Below are 22,342 nucleotides of genomic sequence, written 5' to 3'. Positions count from 1 at the left end.
ATAAATATGGGGATTGGGGGCTGCCAGAAAATCTCCTGCCTGTCGTCGTTCACCGACCACGAGTATGCAGCTGGATCATGGATGCCCCAAAACTAAAACTGCCTTTTGTTTAGTTTTGGTCAATGGGGGAATGCTACGTGTTAAGATGATGCTCAGGCTACAACAATGAATTAGGATATAGGATTTAGGATTCGACTTTGGAGTTTGGAGTGGCAGTGGGTATAATAATAAATTGTTATAGGTATCTGATTGTGGTCCTTGGTTATCAACGTAACACAATCCATCTTTAACACCGTGGATAAGGAATAAGGAATCCTTCTGTTCTGAAAGGTCAAATTTGGCATAGTCTTCCCTACACTGCCCTCACGCATGATATCATTGGGCTTGACTATGGAACCAGTTACCAACAATGAATTATGACAAAGCATTGTGGATATGGCGGGGTGCAAGCAATTGTTGCAAGGTGGCAGGTGGCGGGGTGCAACCTTGCCCAGCAAGCAAGCAAATACCAATTTTATTTATTTTGCTTAATTTAATTAATAAATGGTTTTAAAATAAAATGGAGAATAAGCTCTCTTTACGTGAGAAGTGAGAACTGACAAGGAACTGGTCCTACCACAAGATTGGAATAAACGAAAGGTGTGTGGGTCCAACCAGTCTTCCAATAGTTAAATTGCTGCGTAAGGTCAGCCACATCGAATCACAATTACTTTCACTCCCAATCCCAATCCCAATCCCAAGGTCTTGTTTGTTTTCTCCACCGAGAAAAGATAGGATAATATCAGGAGGATACTGTATTGCTGACACAGACAGATTGTGGTAAATGGAAGCTAAAGTCTGAAAAACACGACGACTCCCCAGTTAGGCAGTTACCAATCTCCCTTCTTCCCAACTTCATCTGTCTTTTTGCCTTTTAAATTGGTTTGCTTTGGTTTAGACTTTTTGTTGTCATCTTGGTTAACGTTGTACCTGTATCACCCCCCCCCCCCCCTCTCTCTCTCTCTCGTTATGTTTTGCCCGGTCTCTGTGACCGTTGTGTTGCTAATCTTGCTCAAGGCCTCTTTCATGGTTCTTCATTTCTTCTTTGCCTCCTCTGTTTCTCTCATCTTCCTTGCGTCCGCATGTCAAACTCTCTGAAACAATGGTTGAACATCATCTACGTGGTCTTTGCCTTCTGCTCTGCACTCTTTCTGGGAGCTCTCAAAGGTTGTTCCTTTCTCACTCTTTTTATCCTTTAGCCCTTCTGTATTCAGTTTTTGCTTTCTAAACGTTTCCTACCTGCTTTACATGTAAGCTCGGCTATGGCCATGGTTGATTCAACTTTATGGTTTATGTATATAATGTGTATGTTCTTCTTTTCTTCCCATATTTCAGGTATATTAGTGGGTCCGGTTGCTGGATTAGTGGTGATAATTGGGAATGTTGGGGTAATCCTGGGGCTCTTCCCTGCTCATGTTGCCTGGACCATCTATACCCTTATTAAGTCAGTGCCTCTGACCTCTCATCCTTTCATTTCTAGCATGATTTCATTTTTCTGGAGCTGTATTTCCAAATGGGTCTTCAACTTCAGAACCAAATTTTCAATTGACTGATTTTGAAATGCAGGACCAATCGGTTGGATGCACCCCTTAAAGTCGCTTTGCTGTTTGCTATGCCTGCTCTGTTTGCCATTTGGTTGGGTCTCGGAATTGTTGGAAGCGTTCTTGTAGGAGTGGGTTATGGGTTCTTCACTCCATGGGTATCGGCTTTCGAGGCCTTCAGAAAAGACACTGAATGTAGGAAGTTTGTGCATTGCATTGTGGTAAATTTTCAATTTGCCTTTACTGTTTTCTCCTCACTTGTTGATTCTACACCTATGTACACAAGTAGCAAGCGGTGACAAAAGAATTCTATGTGTGAAAAACACTAGGATGGAACCTGGGGAACCATTAAAGGGAGCTGCACTGTGGTCCGAGATTTTGCAGACATATGCTACCATTCCTACCCAATCTACTTAAAGGAGTTATGTGAAAGCTCTGAGTGTTCAGATGAACCTCAAACTCTGAGGTATGGTGTTCTACTTGGTAAACAAGACCCCTGTGCACCAAATATTTTATATTTGCTCTCCCATCTGAGGAAGCAGAGAGCTTCCATGGTTAAATACCACTCCACTCTCAGCTCTCAAGGTAATCCATAAAATATAGAATATGAATTATTAATGCTATTAGATAATAAATAGGTGATTCTGTAATGTGATTTCTTCTGTGACATATCGTGTTGTAAGAACATCTATTGAGGGAAGAACATCGAACTTTCAAATAGAAGCTTCCCATTGAGAGGTAGAGCCTTAATATGTCTTTATGAAATATTAGTAGGATTCCTATTCCTGAATCTCATCATTGTTATGCATGAACTAATGGAGAAAATTACTAGCTTTGGAAGATACTTGTCTCTCATGAACTGGGCAATGGGATAAGACAGTCACAGAAACATTACTAGCTTGCTTTCTACTACAAATAACAGCTTCATGTTTTTTCTAATTATCAGCAACAGAAAACAATGCCATGTTAAAAGGATAGGTGAAAGTGGTATAGTGTGAAAGAAAACACAAAAAATGAATGGGGATGATTCGGTCCTGCTATGGTACCAAACAGGTATCGTGCCTAACAAATTCATAACCAATCAAAGGGTATTTTCATTTAAATTCATGTGAAATTTTTATTGGTTAAAATGTTTTAGGTAAGGCATCTTTTCTATGTAATAGAAATTACTTCTACTATTAGCACATATGGAATGATTTTGTCTATTCCCATCCAACTCTTGTGCACTGTATTTTGGTTTTCAACCAACCTCTTGGATGTTTATGAAGAACCAACATTCTTAAGAAAGTGAATAAAGAATAATGAGAACGAAAATACAAAGAAATCAAACAGGGATGACTAACATATATTGAACAGTTTTCTTTATTTCCATATCTCTTATGAACCGGAGCTTGGTCTTCAACCAACCTCTGGGATATTTCTGAAGAACTAACATTCTTCCTAAAGAAGTTAGAGAAGCATAACATGAAAAAAATACAGAAGAAAATGGAGATGACTGCCATATCTAGAATAATTGTCTATTTTCTGATCCAGCTTTTGGATGTTTTTAAGAACTAACATTCTTGACTTCTCTTCAAAAGCAGGGAGACAATATGAGAGTCCTAATCCAAGATATGTAAAAATGACTATAAAAAATGTATGACTTTAATTCCTACAAGGTGACAGTCTTAGTTCCATTATGTGGGTGAAATAGGGGCAACATATATAAAGTAAAAAGGGAGGATGGGTTATTGGTTTGTTATGGGAAAACAAAGATGTCTCAATCTCAAAACTGTTCTGCAAATTCCTGCATGTGTCATTTTGGGGACAATGAAAACCAAAAATGCTACTTATGCCAGAGAAAAAAAGAGATAATGCGAATCTCAAATCTGTTCTGCAGGTTGGTGCACATGCCTGCTTGTATCATTGCAGGGCTGCTAGGACTAATTGTGGATATTCCTCTTTACACTGTCATTGCAATAGTGAAGAGTCCATACATGCTTTTCAAGGGCTGGTACCGGTTGTTACATGATGTAGTAAGCCGAGAAGGTCCATTTTTAGAAACTGCTTGTATCCCAATTGCTGGTTTCACAATCCTTCTATGGCCAATTTTTGTCATTGGGAGCATCTTGTTAGCTATTTTCTCCAGCTTCTTCATTGGGTTGTATGGCGCTGTTATAGTATACCAGGTGACCCGACTTTCAGATTTTTATTCAACTCTCACAAACTTTCTTCCAAAAATAACTGAAGATTCAGTTTTCACATTGAGGCAGGAAAAATCTTTCCAGAGAGGTGTAGCTTATGTAATTGCCATGGTGGCAGAATTTGATGAATACACAAATGACTGGCTCTATCTGAGAGAAGGGTCTATCCTACCAAAGTAATATTCTTTCACTCATCTAATTATCTTAGTTTCATTCCCAAATGTGCTAGTTCAAGCCTATTCAGTAATACTTGTTCAGCTGTCATTTCTTGGTTCTTCCTTGATGTTATACATCGTATTGCTCACAGCCAGGCCCCAGTATAGAAGGAAGAGGGTCTCTCACTCAGCAGAATTTTCCATTAGAGGAAATCAAGCAGCAGGAGGCAAATTTAGCTCTGCTTCTGTTGAAGCACCTGCAATGCGCATGCCAAGTTTGGCCCCATCAAGATCCGTTAGAGAGGCAATACAGGAAGTGAAAATGGTGCAGGTCTGTTTTACATTCTGAGTATAGATGGATGTTCTTCCTAATTTTTGCATACCAAACATTTTCTATTACATTTGCAATTGTTGTGTGATGTACATGAGTACTTTTCTTTCTAAGAGATTAATTACATTTTGATTCCCCTCCCCCCCCCCCCCACCTCCCAAAAAAAAAACTATAATAAATAGACATAACTACACAGATAAATTAAAATTGGCATGAAATATGTCACATTTAATGGGCAAATAAGTTACTCAAAAATTGAAAAGTTAAATTGCAAAATACCATGGCAGAACCTCTGCAGTCCATATTCTATAAATAAAGAAGAGAACATCATCATTGAAAAAGCCCACAAGAATGAAATATTTAAGACTTACAAGAAGGTAAGCAATGTATATGTTGTATTAGGTTAATGAAGCACAATTCAAACTTTGGCTTCTAAGCCTACAGTTTCCATGATTTTTCTCATGAAAAAGAAATCAAGGTAAAGAAAGAAATGGTTTTTAAGATATGGAGAACAGTAGATGTTGTACCAGTACTGTTAGTTTCTGTTGTAAACAACTTTACATTAACATTTAGCAACATAACAATCTGTGATACTACATGAATCTTTTAGGAACCAAGTTGGTTCCACAGTGCAAGACGTATCAGCAGCTAAGCCTTGTCCCAACTATATGGACTTGTCTACATGAATCCTATTCTTCCATTTCATAAGTGCCATATCCATTGTTAAATATTTTTTACTACTTCAAACCATGTCCTATTTGGTCTGCCCCTATCTCTTCTAGCGCTTTGAACATGTAACAGATTACGGATCAGTTTTTCTTACTGGTACTGTAGATGGCCTTCTCTGCACATGCCCAAGACATCTTATGCTACTTCCCCTCATTTCACCACTTGTTAGAGCTACACATAGGTTCCTTAAAATAAGTTGATTTCCGATCCTATCCTTTCTATTTTTCTCACTTGTCCATCTCAATATTTTGCATGTCCACCATGCTTACTTTTGGGACATGCATGTTTCTTTCCTGCCGAACACACTACTTAATACAGCATTACTAGCCTTATAAACAGTGCACAAAATTTTCTTTTAGCCTAGGTGGTATTCTCCTCTTACATAATACTCTAGATGCACCCCTCCATTTTCTCCATCTTGCTCTAATTTTATGGGTGACATCCTCAATCTCTCCCTTGTTATGGATACGCTCGATACCAACAATTGGGTATCAATGTGTATCAATAAGACCAATACGCTTGTTTTTTATTTTATTTTTAATTTTTATATCATCAGCATGAGAAAGGTTTCTTCTATCATCCCAAAATTTCAAACCCCCCATTCCTATGTGAATTGGTGTATCCATGTGTCTCCAATGTACTGATACGGGACGTATTGTGTCAATATTTTGATCCTTGTTATTAAATTAAGGTAACAGAAGTGTACCTTGATTTCCACAATTATTATTATCAAATTTGCATTGCACATTATTAGTTTATGAAAAAGTTGTATGCACACTAATATTAATGTATATTGTGTTATAAGCCATTTATGAGTCACAATAGCTTAATTGGAAACTTGCATGCCTCACTGTGGATGCCCCCATAACAGAAGGAAACTTATACTATATCTGAGATAAGAAATCCTACTTAGTTCCCTTTCTCTGAGAAGGTGACGCTTATATTTTATCTTCTTTTAATTGAAAACAAATAGAAGACTAATTAGTCATATTTATTAATAATTTTCTCCTATACCTATTGAAAGTAAATTTTCTGAAGATTATAACTTGAGCTAAAATGAAACTATACATCCTTTGAAGAGCAACACCATAAAACTCATGGGTTCTAATATTCCTCCTCCAGCTGGAGTCCTTAATAGAATCTTTTGCAGCTTGACAATAAACAATCCAAGCTTTGTATTTCCTCAAGGAGTTAATACAAATATTCACTATTTTATACCCTTCTTTTGGCACAACCAACATAAGTTCCAGTTATTAAACTATAAGTCATACAACCAACATAAGAGAATCAAACTGTAAAAGAAAGGATTTGGCTTAATAAACATCATATATTTTAAGATACAATGAAAATGGGAGCTGCCTCTTTCATGGCAGCATCAACATCTAACCTCTTAGATTAGACAGGTTAACTTAAAATTCCAAAAAATAAGAATGTCTAACTTAAAACGCAGATTTTCTTACAGAAGAAAATTACAGTTCTTTCATTGTCGTCTCCTGAGTTTTTTCTTTAGATTAATTACCAGTCAAAATGTCATCTTCTTTTCACATGAACTAGAAAGAAAATAAAGGGCAAATAGTCATAAAGATTCTTATGTCTAATTGAACATACAACAGATATGGGGAAACATGATGAAGTCTTGCGAGTTAAGAGGCAAGGAGCTCATAGATGCAAATATCATAACAACAGCTGACCTCAACGAATGGTCCAAGGCAAAGTGTAGCAGTGAAGCAACCATAGTTGGTGTTGGTTTGCCTTCTTACTCATTCTTGCATAGTCTGCTTTACTCCATTAAAGCTGGATCAGATGGTTTGTTGCTTCTTGATGGAATTGAAGTCACCCATCTGAACCGACCACAAGACCGGTTATTAGACTGGTTTTTCCATCCTATAATGGTTTTAAAGGAGCAAATAAAAGTCATAAATATGGGAGAATGCGAAATGAGATTTCTGGAGAAGATTGTCCTCTTTGGTGGTGATACCCAGCGCATGAAGGCTTGGGAGCATGGCTCCACAGTTCCCCAAGATGCTCTCAGAGCTGCTCAAATTCAGGGAATTGGCAGAAGGTGTGGGCTTCATCCCTTTTGTACAAGTTTGTGTATTGTGTTTTGAATCTCACTAGTCTCTAGAGTAGAATACATATGCTTTCATCAAGGACTACAAGCCTCAGATTTTTCTAAAACAGTAGCAGAAAACTTCCAAAGCATTCTCTGAAAGTATGGTATTTTTTATTCTCTTGTAGACAATGATAATACATTCTGAAAAGCCTCTGTCCCCTGCCACAAGAAGAATGTTGAGCTAATCTGACCAATCTGGGGTATCAAAGAATTGGTACCACCGGATCTTGGCTACTTATATCTGACCTAAACAAGTATTTGAATTGGTACCACTGAATCTTGGCTACTAAAAGAATTACTCATTCTCTTTATTTAACATATTAATAAAATTTGAACAATTACCAATCAAAACAAATTGCCCCAATACCTGTTCTTCTTCAATAAGCAATAAAGTAGGTCTTCAGTTGTTGGAATGCTGAATGGCACACTTTTAAATTTGAAGTCTTTTAAGAAATATGCTTTCAGCTCCTATTTCAGCAATTAGCAAGCTTTACAAAGTCTGGGATGTGGATATTAAGATTTTGTATATTGCCCAGTGTAGGATTTCTGTTTGATCAAAGCTCAGAAAGAACACGACTTTTTTTTCCTATTTCTTGATAAAGAATAGAATAACCCTTCTGAAAATATTACATGATTCTTTTTCCAGGCTAATAGGAATGACAAGGTGTATATCAAAGTTTCCAACTTACAGAAGGAGATTTTGCCAAGTTGTGAAGGCTTTAATCTTATATTCCATTGAGGAGGAGGGTTCAACAAGATTGAGTTCGATCAGATCAGTTACTTCCATTGAAATTGTATAGGGTGAAGGTTAAGTTCAGTCTTTTCTATTCATGTTTGTGCTAATTCTTGTTTTTTGCTTACTGGATAGGATGATAGAATTGAGGAGATAGATAGAGAGAGAGACAGAGAGACCTCCAATTCCTCAAGCATGCTTATAATTCTGGTTTAGCCTCACTTTGGAATTGACACAACTCTATATATCATGTAGAGGACCAAACACATAAAGGAAGCAAAACTGCATTTGATGATTGGGACAAGTCAGTAACTGTTGTAAATATATGTTATAAATAAACTTTCTTTGTTATTTAGGATGTAAATCGGTTAATAACAAGTAGACATTGTGAAGAACAGTTTGTATCAAGTGTATACAGAAGTAAGGGGTGAAAAACTATGAATTGTTAGTTTTCCAAGAACATCTACTGGTAGTATCAGAATATCAAGTAGAAAGCATCAAAGCATGTTAATGTGAACACTGGAAAGGCAATTGCAGAAATTACTAATAAGAACTAAAAGGCCCTAGGGTCAAGTTTTGAATCTTACAATTGAAACATGTATCTTCAGCTTGTAAAGTTTATTCTCTTCTAGTTACACATCAAGCAAATTTTCATAGCATGTTTGATGTAGAACCAGCTCAGTTCTAGTCCTTAGAGAATGTTGAATGGTCTTATTGAACAGAGTTTTATGGCTGTCAATGGCTGTAATGGCTTCTTGAAGGAATAAGAGAGAAAATAGGAGAGAGAAAGAAGAGAGAAAATACCTGGAATCACTCACAAGGTGCCTAGAATCACTCTAGGGCATTGAAATCACTCATCATGGCTAGCATAAGCTGAAGAAAACTCAATAAACTTCATTGCCTTTGTGTAAAACGTCCATACATATTTATAGACTCTAAACTCATAATAATCCTAGGAGTCAAACTGTTAGACTCAATAATCCTAGTATGACTCAAACTAAGCTGTTATATCCTATTTCAATTCAAAGAAGACTCAATAACTCTAATCCTACTTATGCAGTGACTCTAGAGTCTGAAATTTCAAATATAAACAAACTATAACTAGACAATCAAACCTATTATTGGACCTTACAGAAAAATTACAAAATGGCAAAAATACCCTTGGTGTTCAATTCAGTCCAAATCACAAGTACCATCACTATGCCATATCAGGACCTGTTGTAAGGCCTTCTTCTTTCTAGAATAAGTCTTGAAGTGTGTTGACAATTCTTATCATCTCTCCCCAACTTGAATGAACTCGGCCTCGACGAGTTAAAAGCATTGTACCTTTCATAAAGATCTGGGTTGAGATGATGAAGGTCTTCAGAAGTGATCCAAGAACTCTCAGACATAGGCTTGCCTTTCCACTTGACAAGGAATTTCTGATACCCTCTTTTAGCAATAGATATTATTTCCTCAATGATCAACGACGAATTCCTAAAGTTAGCAGTGAGGTTGGGCGCCTCCCAAGCTGCCCACGCTTCAACAATGCTTATTGACGAGCATCCCATTGAGTAACCCTTGAAATCCACAATCTAACCAAAATGATCTCTGGCCATAGTAGCAACCGCACACATCCCATTTGACAGCCTAGATGCATCAAAATTAATTTTAATCGAATCATCCTTAGGGGGTGTCCAGATTATATTCTTCCACTATTTAATCTCAGTTTGACGTTTAGATTCCTCAGTTAGTTCAAGATATTCCAAGAAACCTTTTGTTGCTTTTTCAATAATAGAGATTGGGGGTTGATTTATTGGAAAGAATTTTGGAATTCCTATTTTTCCAAACTTGCCATAGAATATAAACACTTCTTTCCTTCATCTTAGCGTTAAATTTCACGTCAGCCTCATGAACTCCATAACACCACTCACTCAAACTATCACATTCAAGGGAAGACACTATGCTTGTTGTTCAGTCATCCAAACTTGTTTAACCATTTTGCATTTTTTAAAAATGTGGTCAATGTCCTCTTCCTCTCCACAGAAACAACATTCTCCATCAATGTTCATCCCTATTTTCCTTGAGGCTATGTTTGGTTTGAAGGAAAAGGTAGGGAAAGGAAGGGAAAGACAAGGGAACCTATACAAACTTTGTATAGGTTCCCTTACCTTTCCCTACCTTTTCCTTCAAACCAAACACAGCCTAGAAAACTTTGGAGGGGAGTTTATTGTTTAGGAATAGAAATAGGAGAACCCTTAATCTCGGTTGACATTTAAACTTCCACACCATATTGTTCCAGCTAAATACATAATCTCTATTAGAAATTGAGTTGCACTTAATTATGTAGGCCAATTTAACAGAAAAAACACCGTATGGATTCATCCTCCAAATAAGCTTGTCCTCTTTATCCTCAGTTGGAATAAAAATAGCTCTAATTTTATTCCAAGTGCTTTGGGAGACCATCGAAAGGATCTTGTTTTCATTCCAGATCTTCCTCTCATGGTCAATGAAATCCAAAGTCCCCCACATTTAAGGGTCCGTTTGGTTTACAGACAGGACCAGAATCGGAATTAGAATCACCTATTCCTGGCATCTGTTTGGTTCAGTCAAGAATCGGAACCAGATTCCAATTCCTGTTGTTTGGTTCAACTAGAAGCTGGAATTGGAATCAACCAAAGTTTCCAATTCTGCCCCTGCTAGAACTTAAAAGAACCTCAAAAAGATCCACTAATTATATATTTTCAACATATACACACATTGGCAACCTGCTACCAAGTGCATATATGGAGAAAATATTTAAAAAAAAAGAAAAGAAACAGATAAACAAACAAAAATCACAAAAAATCATTCTCCATAAAAAATGAAAAGAAAAATCACAAAAACTCAGGTAGTGGAGCCCCTCACATCATGCCTCCACGTTTTAAAACTTTTCTCAAGAGTATGATAGTGTCCCACCTCCAATTCATTTCATGAATGTTTGACACTTTAGTGGAGGCTATAATCCAAGGATTCCACCGTAAATCTTTCTGCTAGGCTGGTTTCCCATTTCTTCAAAATACAACATCCAGACCAAACAAATCAATCCTCCATAGCATGTTTTAAACAATTAATCTACCTCAAATAGAGGCAACAATAAGATGGGTATCTAAGCATCCAGTTTTCTATATTTCATAACAACTTCAAGTATCCCATCTGATCTCAAGTCTGGTAAAAACAATCTCGGGTCAACAGGCACTGGAAGGCTGAATGAAATTGTGAATGGTCCAGGTGGGCACACAGCTAAAAATGAAACATGGTCAATAATACAAATCACCCTCGGTTCAATGCATTTGATGACCAAGCATAAACACAGTGCATATTTATACATAAGTTTACAATTAAAGTTTACACTGATTCTCTCTTAAAAAAAAGTGGAAAACAATGAAATAACCACAAATTTTGAAGAAAAAGAAGGAAACACACCAGCAATTTGTCTGCAGCTGAAGCTTTGACCACCTTGCCCAGCACTACGACGCTCATTGTGCTGTATTAAAACATGCATAGGCAGGCCTAAGATTGTTATACACATAGAGGCACTTGAAGGCACAGATCCTAACAAGAATCCCACTACATCAGGCTAAGGAAAAAATGGGTTTCTACTTTCTACGTGGAGAATAACAACCAAGTATCCAACCCAACACATGTATCTGTCAGTTATGCATCAAATGTAGTAAACTTCGAATACAAACAACCATGCTTAATTTAACCCAGCAATGTAAACCTTCTATCATTTTAGAATTATGGATCTCTTGTATGCACGTCTCTAAGGTGAAACTCCAGCACATGTCAATGTGGTACTTATAGAATAGATATAGCTTATTAGTATTGAAATGTTTGAGGAAAATATCAAACAAGGAAATTCTGCCAATCAATATTATTGGGATAAAACTCCACTGAATTGAGTTGAAAGAAAAACTTTTAGTATACATTCCTTTTCTGCTTACATTAAACCATCGTGGACATTTCAAACTTCTTAATTTCAAGAGTGTTAAACTAAATCATCTTTTTGCCTCATGAATTATCAATTTATAGAACAGATAATTCATATTATTACAACTGCAGCATCACTACATTAACATGAAGAAACCCAAACTAGAGATGCATTTAGGTTATGAACATCCCTGGTCAAAACTATACAAGAAACAACTGGTCAGAAAACTGAAAGTTCAAAAAGTAATCAAAAGTCAGCAAATCATTCTTATGAACATCCCTGAATAAACTGTGAATTGTTAGACATGATTGTGTAATCTCAACACTGAGATTGATAACAGCTTCTACAAGGTTCTTTTTCTACTCAAAGATACAAGTATTCCTCTGTAGCCATACTGAATACAGTTCCAAAGCACATTCCCTTTCTTATTCAATCCCTTTATATTCTAGCAACCCAATGACTCCATTGAATCTGGATTCTGGAACAAACTATTGGACCTTAAAAGTCTTAAAATGGTGATGCCAAGTTCTGCTTGTAAAGCTACAGTCAATGAGAATATTGTAGATTCCAAGGGAACTTAATTAGGTTGTGTTTGGTTTGAAAGAAAAAGTAGGGAAAGGAAGGGAAAGGTAAGGAAACCTTTACAAATCTTGTATAGGTTTCCTTGCCTTTTCTACCTTTTCCTTCAAACCAAACATAGCCTTAATGTTTGCTGATTATTTTGCTAGAAATGGGGCAGGATGCAAGATAGAAGGGTAGCAACTGTTTCATGCCATCACAGAACCCTACCAAGGGCCTTCTCTTTTCCACCTTCATATGTTATCGAGGCCCTTTTTGTTTCCTAATGAAACTATATGAGTGCCTGTTAAAAAATCAGAAATTTGTATGCAACACATAATTATAATCCATAGCTAGGCAAGAAAATTTGATAAACACATTTATGGTGTTTGGTGTGTGTTGTTTACTGATGGCAAAGTATTATTTTATTCTGTTCTATTATTTTTTAATTTATTTATTTATTTATTTTTGTTTGGGTAGAAGATGGCATAGTATTGATTAACAAAACTAGAGGGGGATTAAATGCAAAATATGATTTATGGATAAGTGCCCTTAAAAACAATAGGTTTTAAAACTGCATAGGAGGCAAGATTTCATTGTAAAAGTTCAACACCCCCCCCCCCAAAAAAAAAAAATAAAAGAGTAAAAAAAAGACTAACAACTAAGATATTTGACACCTTTAAATAAATGACATTAAATTATTTCACCAAAATAATTAAACATTCTTTCTTGACTGGTAAGTACTAAGTTGAAACTTTACTAAACTGTGTTAAATAATAGGGATACAAAGTAAAAGTGCTAAACACCACTCCTCAAGACTTCAAAATAATCAAACATTTCATATCTACTAGATATAACTTCAGCCAAAATTATTATCATCTCCTTAAAAACACTAATTCAGCTATAAGAAAATTGATTTCTCCCAATAAATTAAGAATCCTGATAATTCTGATACTTGGGGGCCATTTGATAACAGCTGAAGTGGCTGAACTGAAAAGCTTATTGCTTTTTTAGCAAATAAGCTTTTTAGGAGGTTGTGGGCTCCTTAATGGCTGAAGCTGAAGTTGGGCAGATCATTATACCCTTAAAAATTCAGCATTTAATTATTTTATCAACTAAAAGACAAAGCAATATATCTTTCAGTTCAGCAACTTCAGCTGTTATCAAATGGCCCCTTGGGCAAAAATGTATAACTAGGAGATAATGTAAGAGATATTTTCCCACCTTCAAGAAAGAAAGCATGGAGGTGGGGACATTGCAGGAAATTATTTGTATCCAGGGAAATCAAGACCATGGTCTATATGCATCATCCAATGGGATTCAATTAGGAGATCCTCCATAATCATCCAGAAGAATGTGATAGATCAATCATCAAACTGTTAAAGTGCCATTTGATAAAAGACTTCTTACAAGTGGACTCATTGTCCCATTCATTCCACATGTTAAATTGCTAGTGTGCACTATGCTTAGCGTATGTGGTTGCCGAATTGTTGTTATTGCCATTTAATGAGAAAAGAAGAAAATTATCAGAGATTAAGACCAGTAATGCAGAGAACTCCAATAGAAGAACTCTAAACAAAAAAACAGCCCAAGACACGGCACTATAAAATAAAGCCCATAAGCCAGCAGAGAAGCAGGCAAACAACAGAATAAAAGGAATTACTTCTCACAGCATTTCAAGCAATCATCGTGGTCTAGTCTGGTCTGCAATATTCTACTATGGCTTATTCAGTATTGTCTTCATCCCTATAAACTGAGCCGATCCGTGAGAGAGAGAGAGTGTGTGAAATCTAATAGCAAAAAGAAATCACCCTGGTCTGGTCTGGTCTGCAATAGAAAGGCAGGGGAGGAATGAAAAAGAGTGTGTGAGAGAGAGGAGAGGAAGAAGAAGAATAGGAGAGGAGAGAGAGCAAAATCGACAGTGACTTACTGTCACTGTCGTCACCGGAGCTTCAGTCCAACTCCGTTCTTCTTCAGCTGCAAGGAGAGAGAAACGAAAGATGAGTGAGAAAGGAATAGAAAAGTTGGAATCGGTTAGTGAAAAGGGTTTGAGGGCTTTAAATGTAATTTTGTTTTTTGCTATTTTAAGAAACAGGAATGGGATTCCGATTCCCTAGGGGGTGGGCCAGGAATGGCCATTCCCTCAAATGGAGGATTGCCATTCCACTCGGAATGGGAATCAGATTCTGATTCTGCCCAACCAAATGCTTAGAATCGTCATTCCGATTCTGATTCTAATTCCGGACCCCTATTCCTACAAATCAAATGGACCCTATGTTCTCCATCTCATGCGGAACTAGATCAAGTCCCTCAACAAGAATATCATTATCGAGCCAATTGTCCTTCTAGAAATTGACGGATTTCCCATTTCCAATAATCCAACCAATACCTTTCCTCAAAAGGTCTCTTGAATCAATAATTCCTCTCCAGGACCAAGAAATATTTTTCTTGGCATAAGTTATCTTTCTCTCTAAGAATTTTCCAACCCAATTTGGCTAGGTTGGCTTCATTAGCCCATTTTAAATTAATAAGGCCAAGTCCACCCTTATTTTTAGGATAGCAAACCTTGTTCCATCTTATAAGGTGCAAAGGTTTCTTATCACTAGAGTTAGACAAAAGAAATTTTTTCTGGGCTTTATTGATGTCCTCAATGATGCCACTAGGCAACCTGAAAGATCTCATGATATATTGAGGAAGCATACTAGCAAAGGCTTTTAAGAGAGTAATTCTACCAGCAAGAGGAAGAGAATTTCTCTTCCAACCAGCAAGTTTTTTGATTACTCTATCCTTTGCAAATTGAAATAAGTCCTTAGTGACTCTTGAATTAATTTAGGGGGGGGGGGGGGGGGGGGGGCTTCAAGTATAAGCCATTGTTTGATTGGATAGGAATCTTCAGAATCTTGGCAAGAATTTTTTGGAATTTATTTGGGATATTTTGAGAGAAATGAATAAATGATTTCTTGAAATTTGGGTTCTAACCCAATGCCTTAGCAAATTTTTCTAGAATATCTTTGATTTTGAGGCAAGCATTAATGGAAGGTCCAACAAATATCAAACAATCATCTGCAAATTGCATAATAGGAATTTTGGGAGAATTCTTTGTAGCTTTACATCCAATACCAGTGTTAAGGTTAAGACATTCTTTTTCCAACTTCCTAGAAAGTGATTCTGCAACTGCACATAGAACAAAAATGTAAGGGGAAAAGGGATCTCCTTGTCTAATACCTCTAGGTGGGTAGATCGTTGTATTGGGTGTACCATTTATCAGAATTTGGAAGGCTGTTAGCCTATCATAAGCTTTTTCCACGTCAATATTACAAGCCATCATGCCCTTCTTTCCTTTTTTATTTTTATTTTTTCATAGAGTGGAGCATCTCATGAGCAATGAGAATGTTATTATTAATCTGCCTATTTGGGACAAAAGCACTTTGAAAAGGAGAGACTAAGGTGGCGTTTGATAAATATGAAATTTCAGATCCGAAAAGTTAAAAAGATATATATATTTGTCTAAATTCTGAAAAGAAGCATATGTGATTTTCTACTTTTTAGAGGCTCTGAATCCATAAGTTTGTTTGTGTTAGATCAACCCTTAACCATCTGAAATTTATTGATTTTACTATTTTACCCCTAGAACATACTATTTGGAAATGTTAAGTTCAATTTGCATTATCTCATAAAAAATAATTTTCAACCTCAAAATAATATTGAAACAATACAAATAAAAAAATTAATAATTACTAATTACTAATTAACAAATAAAATGATTAAAATTAAAAAAATAATTAATGACTATAAAAATATTAAAATAATTACTAATTAATAATTTACATAAATAAAAATTAAAATAATTTTTAAAAAGTAATGGAGTGATTAAAAATTACTAGTTAATAAAAATAATTAATAAATAATACAAGTAAAATTAATAAAAAATAATTAATTTTTAATAAAAAATATTAAAATAATTTATAATTAATAAAAATAATTTATAAATAATAATTATTATTATTACTATTCATCGAACTACCGCTACTACAAGCTGCAGCAACGGTGGCAGTGGAGAGAGAGAGAGAGAGAGAGAGAACTGTGCTGCAAGTTGCAGCAGCAATGGCGAGAAGATAAGGGTGAAAGAGAGAGCAAGAGAATCGCCGCTGCAAGTTGCAACAGCGGTGGCAAGAAGACAGGGTGGGGAGAAGGAGAGTTGTATGAAGATGAGAGAGAGATGTTGAATGGGGAGGGGTATTTTTGACTTTAGGTCATGTCTGAAACGTGTCTAAGCGCGTTAAGTGATAGGCCTGAGTAAAAATTTCAGGTCTGAAAAAAAACTTTTCAAACCCTATTTCAAATGCAACACCAAACAAAGGTGGCATCTGAAAAGCAACATTTTCAGATTTAGACGTCTGAAAAGTGCAATCAAACACCACCTAAGTCTTCCAGAAATAGCTTGATTTTGGGCCCGTTGGGCGCATCTTTCCGTGCGGTCTTTCGGTTGTTTACAAGCCGGGAAGATTGATTTTTGGTCTATTCCCGTTTGGCTTGCGGAATATCTAGCCACCAAAAGATGCGAGAAGCCCATTTCGGGCTGATTTTAGGAAGCTTCAAATGAAGCTTCCCACGCCTTCCGCATTTTAATCTCGTGCGAAAATACGTGGGCAGACACATGGAAAGACGTGTGTTTGCCAGACTATCTTCGGGCTACCCAGATCTTATTTCAAAAGCTCAATGCGTCTTTTGACTGTTAGAACTACAAGAAGATCTTCTCAAAAAGACACGCCAAATGGGCCCTCTATTAACTAGGATTTTTGTGATTACTTTGTAAATAACATAACATAGGTTGATTGGTTTGTAATTGTTTGCAATTTCTAGATTGTCAAATTTGGGGATAACAACAATGAAGGTTTTATTCAATATGAGGCATAGCCTTCCAGAGTGGAAAAAGGCTCTAATGACCTCGCAAAAAAATTCTTTTAGAATATCCCAAAACTTCTTAAAGAATAGGGCATTAAACCCATCAGGACCGGGTGCTTTCAAATCACCTATCGACTGCAAGCCTTAAAAATCTTAGTGTTGAAGACTTCTATAGTAATAACCTTATTTTTGCTCATCCATGACACACTTATCAATACCACAAATGAAATCTTCAATGCCACTAGTGCCCTCAGTTTGGAACCTCTTCTCAAATTCCTCCACAAAGTGATTAGTAATGCTCCAGTGCTCTTCAAGCCTCTCACCCATATTATTTTTAGGGTAAATCTCTTAAACATCCCCTACTATTTGGCCTAATGACACGCGGTACCCCTACTGTTTAGCTATTGTCTTGCGGTACCCTTAAGTTTTTTGACAATTGTCATTTGTCGTTAAATCGGGATGGAAAAGATGATTTTACATTTTTACCCTTCCATTAACTCTCACTCATATCGAACTCATTTTGCACCATTTTTCAAATTATGTTTTTGCCCTCCCTTAATGAGGGAGGGATTAAAGTATTACTCTCGCCCAAACACTATTTATCATCATTCATTGGAGAGAAATACATCATCATTCATGCGGAGAAGAACAACAGTCGTCTTCCACGACTGCCGCTGCAAACTTCGGTAGGTTGTACGACGGTGCATAGCAAGTTTGTATCAAAAACATGCATTTCCGTTATGTTTTTTTGAGGGAGGGATGCCATTTGTCGTCTCTCTGAGTTAGTTGTTCTTAGAATATTTTTCTTACAAATTTTTACTGTTTTGCAATGGGATTCGAATATTTTTCTTACAACTTTCTTTGAGATAGCCTGCATTTTCTATCATCACAGAGGTATGGTCCAGCTTTTTATGTGTTTTTTAGCTAGGTTTTTGGGGACCACTCCTAGGGATTCGTTGACAAATTAGGGTAAAACGGCACTTGGAGGTTTTGGGGGCCCACTCGTAGATCTGGGTATATGTGGTGTGTTGGGATCCATGTGTCTGCTCTAATTCATACACATGCGATTAACACATGGGTCCAAGTGCTCGACAAAATGTCTGAAACACTGTTTTAGCATGAATCTGTCAATATCGCATGAATATGTCAATACCAATGTATGAAACACTATTTCAAGTGTAGGGCCCATGATTGGAATTGTTCTAGTTCATAGTGTAGCTTATGTTTTTGGTTGTGGTGTAGCTTATTTTGTAGGTTATGGTGCTTATTGTGTAGCCTATTGTGTAGCTTATTGTGTACTTATTGTGTAGCTTATGTTGTAACTATATTTGTCCCTGTCTATGATGTAGGTGATGGATGGGAGTAGATACATGTTCATCATCAATTATGGTGGCCTTTGGAAGTCCACAGATGGGAAGTCATCATACGTAAATGGCCAAGTTGGACATGTGGATAATGTTGATAGTGACAGGATTTGTTATCTAGACATCTTGAATGACTTCTATTCATTGGTTGCTATACCTCCTGGAAGCATTGTGACTATCAACTACAGGATACCAGGTTGGGATTTAGAAGAGCATTTAGGAGTTCTTGGTTGTGAAAATGATGTGATGGACATGTTTGCCATCCATGGGGACCTCCGTAAGATAATATTCTATATTACTTATACCGAAGCCAAGTGTGTTAGTATGGATGATGGGTGCAATGGCAAGGGAAAGGAACAAATGCAAGATGATGATGATGATGATGTTGACTACTATGTAATTGATGATGTTGCCGATCATAGCCATGGCAATGATGAGGGGTTGGATGGTCATCATGATATTGATGATGGGGAATTTGAGGGTTTGTATGATGATGGTGAGGATTATTCTTATGATGATGGTAAGGATTATTTGGATGATGATGGTGGGGAAGATGATGATGATGGGGATCAAGAGAGTTCGGATGGTGGGGATCATGAGGGTCCGGATGAGGATGATGGTAATGAGGGTGTACATGATGGTGGTGGTGCTGATTTGTCTGATTATGAGCCTACTAGTGAGTATGGTTGTCCAAGGGAGAGGGGCAATACACTGGACTTTGACTTTTCCAAACCAATATTTTGGGTTGGTATGGAGTTTACCAATGTGAAAGAGTTTAGTCAAGCATTGAGACAATATTGTGTGGTAAAGGGTATAGAAATTAAAAGAAAGAAAAATGAGAAGTGTAGGTTTACTGGAGTGTGTTGTAGTTGACTGTGGCTGGAGAATTCATGCCTCCCTTAGCCATGATGGAGGCAGCTTCATAGTTAAGACCCTCAATGATACACATAGTTGTATCGGGGTGACTACAAATAGAGAGGCAACAAATACATGGCTATCAACAAAGATTGAAGGGTTGTTAAGGGTTGATCCTATCATGTTAAGCAGTGTAGTTAGGTTTGAAATTAGAATAATGTTTGGCAGATTCATATGCAATACTCCCTTAGTATTGTACAGCCTTGCTTACAAGCAACCCTGGGTCTGTTGTGAAGTTGTATGCCCCACTTGCAACAGAAGAAGACACATATGGGGTTTTCAAGAGAGTATTCATATGCCTTATAGGTCCAAGGGATGGGTTCTTGAATGGTTACAGAAAGATAATTGGACTGGATGGTTGCCACACCAAGACTGGTGCAATAGGAGGTATAATACTCATAGCTATAGGGATTGATGGCAATAATGGAATTTTTCTTATTGCATATTCTGTGGTGGAAGCTAAAAGTAGAGACAATTGGACACGGTTCTTGGTTGAGTTAAGAGATGCTCTGGGTATTGATGACCCACACAGATGAACATTTATGTCGGATAGGTAGAAGGTATGTATATATTTGTTTGGTTGAATTAATGCATAATTTCCTTTGTTTTGATTACAAATAGCACCAATAAATGTGATGCTTGTTTGCTGGGCATTGTTGAAGCAGTGTTGTGTTGCATGCCTGGTGTAAATCATAGGTTCTATCTACGACATCTATATAGCAACTTCAAAAAGCTATTCAAGGGGAAGGCATTGAAAGATGTTGTATGGGCTGCTGGGAAATCATATACCCAGTCTGACTTTGTTCATTACATGGAAGTAATCAAAAGCATGTCCAGAGATGAATTTGAATGGCTTAGCAGGATTCCCCCCGACACATGGTCCAGGCATGGGTTTGATCCATCAATTAAGTCTAATGACATAACAAACAACTAGAAAGAGTCATTTAATGTATGGATTGGAGAGGCCAGAGCAATGTCGATTGTTGAGATGTTAGAGGACATAAGGAAAAGATGGATGCAGAAGATTTATTATAGACACAAAGCATCCACTACACTTAGGTCTGGTCCGTTGCCTAAAGTGCAATCAATCATTGACAAGAGATCAAGGGAAGCTAGGTGATGTTTATTGCCCATATACTTATTGTATTTTTTGGCTTGAGCAATTCATTGCACATGTACTTACTTATTGTGTTTGAATAGGTCTGTTAGGATTTTCCAATTAGGGCAATATGAGTTTCAAACACTAGGAGCTGACTTGGTTGAAAATGTCAATGTCATGTACATGTAAAGTTTGGGACATAAGTGGCCTACCTTGTGCTCATGCACTTGCAGTGCTTACCTTTACAAGAGGTAAGGTGGAGGACCTATGTGACAAAACCTTCCACAAGGCAACATATGAAAAGGTGTACAGTCATTTTATTCATGCTCTCCCGAGATAGAAAAACTGGCAACAAGTGCAACACCACCCGGTTAGACCCCCCATAGTGAGGAGGAGGCTAGGTCGACCCCCAACCATGAGAAGAAGAGAAGAGGATGAAGCATCCCCATTATACCGTGCCCCACTAGAACGAAAGACTGTTAGGTGTTCCATTTGTGGTGTAACAGGGCACAACAGAAGGAATTGCAAAGCCCATTCTCCGAATATGAATAAAGAGACTCCAGGGGTAAAAAAATCACTCAAGACTCAACATAAATGAAGTTATGAATGATTTTTTACTTGTGTATTGTGTACTAACTAGGGTATTTGAATTGTAGGGTGGAGGGCTTGTTGCTGATCATGATCATACCCAGTCTGCAAGAAGGAAAGTCTTGCCACCCAGGAGAGGGGCTATTTCCACACAAGTTGTTGCTGGCTCATCATCAGGAGCAGCAGGTGGTAATGGAGCAGCAAGTGGAATGCCCGATAGGGGTGGTAGAATAAGGGGGAGGGGGAGGGGGTGGTCTGTTAGTGAAGGTATAGGCGGTAGAACTGACATGGGGAACTTGCAACATCCAGACATTGCTTCATTAGGAAGACAGGTGAGGACATTTTTGTTTTCTCATAACAATTTAGTATGTCAGTTAAAGTTTGTACTGATTTTCATTTTAATTGGTGTGTGTAGGCAGGGGAACAGAGTAGCTAGGATTTGAGATACTCCCAACCATGAGAGGTAGAGGAACACAACTTTCAGTTGTGTTATTATTATTATTATTATTTTGAACTTTGATATATTTTGACACATAGAACTTGTTAGTGATTATATTTGAACTTTGGAACAATGATGTAGGAGAGAGCATATGAACTTTTTAGTGATTATAGAACTTGTGTATTGATACAGTTGATATAGTTCTTACTTTTTGGAATTCTTTGGAATTCATTTGAATTCCTTAGATTTAATGCATATGGATACAAGTGTTTGATGCAAGTTGGGTTTGATGTAAGTGTTTGCTTCAGTTGATACAGGTTATGCATATCAGCTTGCATATGGACTGAAGGGATGAGAGATCCATCCTATGGACGCCCAAAAGATTGCGGAATAAGGGGCGAATTTCAAAAATTTTTCTCTCCCTTCAACTGGGAATCGTATTCCCCATTTAGAAAATCATATTTTCAAGGATCAATTCTGAACCATAAACTGAACCAGATCTAAACCAAAAAGGAGTGGGAAGGATTATACCTGATACGGAGAAATAATATCTCCCAACGAAGGTGTTCACGCCCAAGGAAGGATCCAAAGACTGTTCCCATTGAAGATGGCGCAGTGCAGGTGGAGCAGAATCAGCAGTATTCTTCTCCAAGAACTCTGTCCTTCGCAAGAATCAGCAAGATGGTACGTGAGCACAG

General features: G+C 37.2%; 2 protein-coding genes and 1 long non-coding RNA gene across 9 annotated transcripts; 2 read left to right on the top strand and 1 right to left on the bottom strand.

Moving 5' to 3' along the window:
- Positions 1 to 789: 789 nt before the first annotated feature.
- Positions 790 to 8,413, top strand: LOC104610584 (putative membrane protein At3g27390). 2 transcript variants are annotated; one of them, XM_010277286.3, is made up of 9 exons: positions 794 to 1,206; positions 1,375 to 1,483; positions 1,606 to 1,801; positions 1,910 to 2,046; positions 3,460 to 3,748; positions 3,833 to 3,939; positions 4,075 to 4,249; positions 6,592 to 7,040; positions 7,738 to 8,413. In XM_010277286.3, exons 1-9 carry the CDS (start codon positions 1,122 to 1,124, stop codon positions 7,889 to 7,891), a joined length of 1,701 nt encoding a protein of 566 aa, XP_010275588.1. In that variant the 5' UTR covers positions 794 to 1,121; the 3' UTR covers positions 7,892 to 8,413. The 2 variants fall into 2 exon arrangements, with proteins under 2 accessions (XP_010275587.1, XP_010275588.1); XM_010277285.3 differs by having other exon boundaries at positions 790 to 1,206; positions 3,460 to 3,939.
- Positions 4,037 to 15,139, bottom strand: LOC104610583 (uncharacterized). 6 transcript variants are annotated; one of them, XR_016077294.1, is made up of 4 exons: positions 14,005 to 15,139; positions 11,269 to 11,397; positions 6,670 to 6,819; positions 4,037 to 4,175 (listed from the first exon to the last, which is right to left on the bottom strand). It is a non-coding gene; the product is annotated as an uncharacterized LOC104610583 (long non-coding RNA). The 6 variants fall into 6 exon arrangements; XR_016077291.1 differs by having other exon boundaries at positions 13,998 to 15,138; XR_737445.3 differs by having other exon boundaries at positions 11,269 to 11,329; positions 14,005 to 15,118.
- A 1,923-nt stretch (positions 15,140 to 17,062) lies between these two features.
- On the top strand, positions 17,063 to 21,982 carry LOC148803588 (uncharacterized). Its single transcript, XM_088896549.1, has 3 exons — positions 17,063 to 21,182; positions 21,274 to 21,537; positions 21,621 to 21,982. Exon 1 carries the CDS (start codon positions 18,592 to 18,594, stop codon positions 19,474 to 19,476), a length of 885 nt encoding a protein of 294 aa, XP_088752675.1. The 5' UTR covers positions 17,063 to 18,591; the 3' UTR covers positions 19,477 to 21,182; positions 21,274 to 21,537; positions 21,621 to 21,982.
- The last annotated feature ends 360 nt before the right edge of the window (positions 21,983 to 22,342 follow it).

This window comes from Nelumbo nucifera, chromosome 1, assembly GCF_055504915.1.
Source record: "Nelumbo nucifera cultivar China Antique chromosome 1, China Antique-T2T, whole genome shotgun sequence".
NCBI lineage: Eukaryota > Viridiplantae > Streptophyta > Magnoliopsida > Proteales > Nelumbonaceae > Nelumbo > Nelumbo nucifera.
This window is presented reverse-complemented; position numbering and strand designations above follow the sequence as displayed.

What these genes read in the sequence shown, in the direction of transcription:
- LOC104610584 (XM_010277285.3), top strand. Translation starts at nt 1,122, where the DNA reads ATGTCAAACTCTCTGAAACAATGGTTGAACATCATCTACGTGGTCTTT. An exon ending in ACCATCTATACCCTTATTAA is followed by an intron (nt 1,484 to 1,605) that starts GTCAGTGCCTCT and finishes TTTGAAATGCAG; the next exon opens with GACCAATCGGTTGGATGCAC. An exon ending in AGTTTGTGCATTGCATTGTG is followed by an intron (nt 1,802 to 1,909) that starts GTAAATTTTCAA and finishes GAAAAACACTAG; the next exon opens with GATGGAACCTGGGGAACCAT.
- LOC148803588 (XM_088896549.1), top strand. Translation starts at nt 18,592, where the DNA reads ATGGATGGGAGTAGATACATGTTCATCATCAATTATGGTGGCCTTTGG.